The sequence below is a fragment of the Neopelma chrysocephalum genome, unplaced genomic scaffold, assembly GCF_003984885.1.
Source record: "Neopelma chrysocephalum unplaced genomic scaffold, ASM398488v2 Primary Assembly neopelma1_97390, whole genome shotgun sequence".
Classification (NCBI taxonomy): domain Eukaryota; kingdom Metazoa; phylum Chordata; class Aves; order Passeriformes; family Pipridae; genus Neopelma; species Neopelma chrysocephalum.
In genome coordinates, this window is record NW_020926031.1 from 1,325,803 (window position 1) to 1,331,802 (window position 6,000).

The 6,000-nt window shown below is 47.8% G+C and overlaps 1 protein-coding gene across 1 annotated transcript in view; it reads right to left on the reverse strand.

Annotated features, from left to right (window-relative positions):
• FBXW4 (F-box and WD repeat domain containing 4) overlaps positions 1-4,482 on the reverse strand; it is a 61,411-nt gene extending 56,929 nt beyond the window's left edge. The window contains exon 1 of the mRNA XM_027672311.1: positions 4,144-4,482. Within this exon, the coding sequence (XP_027528112.1) occupies positions 4,144-4,394 (251 nt within the window). The 5' untranslated portion in view covers positions 4,395-4,482. The remainder of the gene's footprint in view (positions 1-4,143) is intronic.
• Positions 4,483-6,000: the final 1,518 nt, after the last annotated feature.

Below are 6,000 nucleotides of genomic sequence, written 5' to 3' on the forward strand. Positions count from 1 at the left end.
CAGCCCCTGTTGTTCCTAACATACAGTGACTCCGGCTGATGCAAACCTAGTGATACCCCTCAGCCCGCCAAAGGAATGAAGTGTACAGAGACATCTCTCAAAGCAAACTTCTTTCTTCTCCTGCAAGTGCACAATCGAATCAATACCTTAAATACTTAATTTGGCTTACATCTGTGGCTCCTAATCACCTGAATGTACCAGAAACAGCAAATATGAGAGATGGTCAATGTTGTGAATATGCCTTTGACAATAACAGCTAGTGTCTGGCATCAAATGCACATCTTCCTTTGGCATCATTAGCAACTCAATTTAACATTGTTTAAGCCTAAGCATATGTCCAGAGATAACCATAGCTGGCAATTTTTAAAGGTATGTAGGCCAGGATGACAAATAGTTTAATTATATAAAAGTTAAATAAAATCAAATTGTTTCACATATACTATTATTTTTCTTTTTCCTGCTGCTAACAGCTAGAGGTTTGCATCCAGTTTCTTATCAATCTTCTCTCTTCCCTATTTTGCCATAAAGAAGTTCTGTAAGCAAGCTGACTGCAAAACCAGTTTTTTCACATACAAGATAAAGCCCTTTCCTTCTGATCTTCTTGTTACAATTATCAGAAGATATACCAAACAGAAACAACATTTTAAAGAAATAGTGTCATTTTCAACTTAATCACCCTTTTAAAACTGGGTAAGTGGGGGCAGGGGATAAGTTTCACAGCTATCTCACTCTAGGCTCAAATTTATTGCTATTTACAAAGCATTAACAGATGGCTTATCAAAAGCCATTTAACAGAAGAAATGATCAAACTATTCTGAGATGGCTTTTTGTTTTAAACTGTAAATACTCCCTAGACTAGTTTTTAACTTATGCCAGCCTCCAAGGGACCATCAGTTTAAAATCTAATGTTAGAACCATGCATGTTATTTTATTAAGTACATTAACCCTAAACAGTTCCAGCCTTTGCTTTCTCAATTGCTCACAGTGTTGCACAAAAACCTCTTAAAAATAAAAACCAATGTTCACCTCATGCAATATTAGCCAGAACATGCAACAGAAGCTTCAGCTCCTGAGTCAAAACCAAGCTTGACAAACTCAAGTGTTACTCCATATCACTAAGAAAGCACAGTTATCAAGAAGGTCCAGCTATCCATCATCTTCATCACCATTCTATTTACACAGTGATATTTTAGCTTAAATACCTACTCAGCTCAAATTTAACCTTCAATGAGCAATCTACCAGGTTCCTACTTAGACTTACTATCAAGAAAGGCTGTGTGCCCAGAAGCTTACTTCAACTCTTGCCCCAATTTGTACTGGTGTGTTAAATAAAATACAGTATCTCTCTGCAAATCTTACTCCCTCAATTGCAAGAGCACCAATCTCAGAGATTGCTCCTGATCTTGGAGACATGCATGAGGAACAAGTGCTATGGAAGAAACATGGCTAGTTAAAACCATCAAGCTGCCACAGAGACTATCAAACTCTTCTTCAGCTAACTACAAATTTTACAGCTGTACAACTCAACACATGCACTCACACTGGTTCTTCTGGAGATGTTCAGATATCCAGATCCCCTCGTACTGCTATATTGCCAGAACCGTCTACCTTACTGGGGCAAAACTCATGCAGCTGCCCACAGATGCTGGATCTCCACACAGGGAAAACAAGTGTTTGCTTTGGAGCACTCTCTGTAAGATCTGGCACACTGTTTCAAAGAACTGGAGACTGCCTAAGCCTTCCATGAAGTTAAAAGTAATTAAAGGATTCATCCTCTGGATATACCTCAAGGTTCCTTCATACCCACTTGTAATGTCACTTCAGTGTGTTACCCATGATTGAACTCCCCGGGACCACAGCAGTGCTGACCAGTGCTAAAAGCAGCTCTCAGTACTAGAGTTGTTTAAGGAAAACTTGAAAATAGAACTCAGCACAAAAGCATATCCTAGAATTACTAAAAAAACCCTGTACATAGCAAATCTAACAGCACTGAAATCCCTGAGAGTTCATGATACTCAAGCAGCCTTCCCTTCTCTGAAACCCTCTGACCTAGCAAACCTCTTCTGTAGCTGTTTATAGACCTGCATTCCTCTGCAGGGGGAAGTGGTGGTCCTTACACACACCGCACCTGGTCTGCCGTACACCTGATCCCTCCTGCAACTGAAGGAGCACAGTATCACCTTATTCTTAATGAAAAATACAGAACTTCATTTCCTTGGGAGACAAAATCATATATCACAGTAGACAAGAGTCCAACACGCAGCCATTCTGCAGTGCTTATTCCTGCTGACTTCCAAGGGAACTCTGCTTAACTTTCAAGCTGTGAAGATTGAGTAGGTTGAAGTGCTGGCCTGAAAACCCAACATGAGAATTTTCAGCACCACCAAAGTTCTGCTCCTGCCAGCAGGAGCTATAATTGTTTCTCTAAAGTCTGTGCTATTGATAAATAGTAATATGAGACAGCAAAATAGGGTTCAAAATCTGACATCCCTTCTTTTGAGTCATGTCAACATAGTGTTTACACAAACAGTACTGAGTCACTGGATGACAAACAAAACCCATTCCGGCAGCTACAGGGAAACCATAGCAAGGGATTTATAGACCCTAACATTCTAAACTTCCTCTTGGCATCCTTTAAGTAGCAAGGAAAGCCCACACTGCGGGGCTGCCTCTGAGTGGCATTTGGCACATAGACAGATTTGAAAGAGAAAAGGCAAACTCTAGGTCCTTACCAACCGAGGCCTAAGTCCCAAAGGCACTTCATCTAGAAAGACGCTGGTGTCATACACAGCAAAGCCAAGAGGGTTCGCACCTCTTCCTAACCTATGTTGTGCTGTTGAACTGGAGGAAAAATAAAAATAGACACCAGGAGAACAAAAACAATAATCCCTACTCACAAAACTTTAAAACCCAGAAGCCATGAAGGTCCAAGAGTCACCTTCTCTGTGACAGAGAAAGCAACTTGCTCTGTGAGGAGAGCCTAAGATACATGTTTCTGGGGGGCCATGCCCACTCTGAAGCCTTTTCTCGACACCATCCCAGGCCTTGCTACCTTGCAGCTTCTTCTCTGAGGTATCTTTGAGACCATGGCAGGGGCTGCTGCTCAGAAGTGGTGAAGGCACATAGGCACACAGAAGCCACCCTAGCTGCACACAACGGCTCCCTCCATCTCCTCGTGCTCCCACCTCCCCAAGGCTGATGTCCCTGAGCCTCTGCGTTTTGTCTGGAGAGGTCTGGGGACCGAGCTGATCATAGAGCCAGAGAATTGTTAGGGTTGGAAGGGACCTCTGAAGATCACCTAGTCCAATCACCTTACCAAGGCAGGGTCACCTAAAGCAGGTGACACAGGAACATGTCCAGGTTAGTTTGGAATGTCTCCAGAGAGGGAGACTCTCCCTGGGCAGCCTGTCCCATTGCTCTGCCACCCTCAGTGTACTTAAGTTCTTCCTCATGTTGAGGGGAAACTTCTTGTGGTTTAATTTATGGCCATTGCTTCTTGTCCTGTTGCTGGGCACCACCGAAACAGCCTGGCACCATCCCCTTGGCACCCTTTGAGATATTTATATGCATTAAAGAGATGCCCTCTCAGTCTTCTCTGAACTGAACAGGCCAGCTCCTGCAGTCTCTCCTCACACGAGAGATGCTCCAGACCCCTAATCATCTTCGTGGCCTCCGCTGGACCCTCTCCAGCAACTCCTATCTTTCTTGTATGGAGGAGCCCTGAGTTGTACACAGTTCTCCAGGTCTGGAGAGGGCCTCACGCTGCAGCATTCCCGCTGGGCCTGGCGCTGAGGCATCCCGGGAAGCCCCCGCCATCCTCGCCCGCTCCCTCGCGGGGACAAGAGGCGCCTCCCCCAGCCCTGCTGGGCAGCGCTGGGGCCGAGCCCGGCCCCGCCACTCCGGGGTGCCACAGCGGCCGCTCCCTCCCGGGGAGGCCCTTCCTGTGCCCTCGCCGCCTCCCCTGGCGCGGGGACAGGGCGGCGCAGCCGCGCTTCGGGAATGGCCCCGCGTCCCCCGCCCCCCGCGGCCCCGCGGCGGCCACGCCGGGAGCGCAGCCCGCCCCTGGCAACCGGCTGGGCCGCAGCATCCCCGGCCTTTCCCGGCCGCCGCCCCCCGCCCTTCCGCCGGGAAGGCCGCGCTTACAGGTCGGTGCCGAGCTGGGTGAAGCCGGAGTTGAGGCAGCCGCGGGCTATGCGCCTCCAGAGGAGATCGCGGCCGCTGAGGAAGCGCAGGCGGCGGCAGACCTGGGCCAGGCGGCCCAAGGCCTGCGCGTCCAGGTAGGAGCAGATGAGGAGCAGCAGCTCCTCGGGTAAGGCCCAGAGCGGGGATGGGGGGGAGGCGGCCCGGGATCCCCCCTCCGCCTGGGGGGACCGGGGGCTGCCCTTCCTCCCCATGGAGCAGCAGCTCCCGCCCCTCCTCCCCGGGAGCCGGAGCTGCTGCTGCCCGGGGGAGGCCAAGCCATGGACGGGGCAGCCGCTCCCCAGTCACATGGGGCAGGAGCCGCTGCCTGTCACTGCCCCCTCCGGGGGAGGAGGCGGCTGCCGGGACCGGAGGGGGCACCGGCCACCGAGCCCACCCTCGTTAGCGGATTAATTCATTAATGGGAGCCACTGGGACTCCCCCTGTGCAGCTGCCCCCCCCACGACCGGCTCACGGATCTGTGTCTTCCGATCTCAGATTAGCAGTGTCACCTGATCTGAGTATTCATTAATAACGTGAGCAATTAATGGTGGGGACAGTGATCCCAGGTAACCAGAACATCTGCTCCACCTGGAGCAACCCTAGCTAGGCACTGCACTCCTGCAAAGGAAGGTGAACAGCAAGGTGGTTAATGCTCATTAATTATTCTTGACCAGGGTCAGGAGCCCATGTCACTCACAAAGTGACAGCAGAGGTCATCTGGTGCTGCACAGCAGTTTTCAACACTTTCAAATTCCTGGGACAGGTAACATAAGGGTCTTCCCCGTGTAACAGCAGGCCCTGCTACAGTGGATTTCGCCAGCACCCTTCCATGCAGTCCATTCCTCCTTCCAGGGCTCCACAGAGTGAAGGCAGAAAAGTGCTCACAGTTCACGTGTGTGTACACATACACCAGCACACCACCACGAAAGAACAGTTCATAATAACTGAGTCATTGTTGCCATCCACAGGAGCCTGGAGTACTGACAACGCAGAAGGATTCTGGTCCAAAATGGCAAAGTAGTCCTCTGCAGACAGTGGAGCAGGAAAATATGAGTCTAGTGTTGTGTTATTCTTTCTTATAGTACTTTCCACTCTACAGAAGCCTGAAATGCTGAGGAAATTTCTCCCTCAAAATTAAAAAATAGATAAATTATAAGAAGTTCATCATCTGCCTAGAATGCTTTGAACAGGTGTCACTTAGCCACCACAGTCTACATCTCCTTTTGCAGGGTGGAGTAGGATAATAAATTTCAGCATATAATGAGGTTACCATAGCATACAGGCCTTGAGACAGTACTTGCATCCTGTTCCAGAAGGTCATCTTGTCTGTGTAATCTCAAGCACTCAAATATTCATACAACTGAATCACCAACTCTGGAAGCCTCATATTTAAGAGTTTCAAAACTGGTCCATTTACACCGAGTTTTAATACACCCTTGAAGTCAGGGAAGTTCCAAAAGGCAGCAAAATTTTTATCAGCATTTATAAGAAGTGATGTCCGAAGTAATTAAAAATTTCTCAAGCTGAGTTCGAGAAATTTTCACTCAGGTGAAGTAACAGCACATCTGATAGAGGACTTGAGTAGCCAACTGAAAGGGAGGGTAATACAACAGATTTAGCTTAATATAAGATTTTGGAACTTCGTGTGAATACAGTTTTATGTTGACTTTGTTTATATGAAACTTAGTTCTTTTTCTAATGACTTCAGCAATGTCTGAAGCATTAAATGTATTAAAAGCTGAGTGGCTTCTCCATCCTAAATTGTTATTGTAAAGACATACTTATTATCAAGTTGGTCTTTTTCCAGTAGCATCTCAC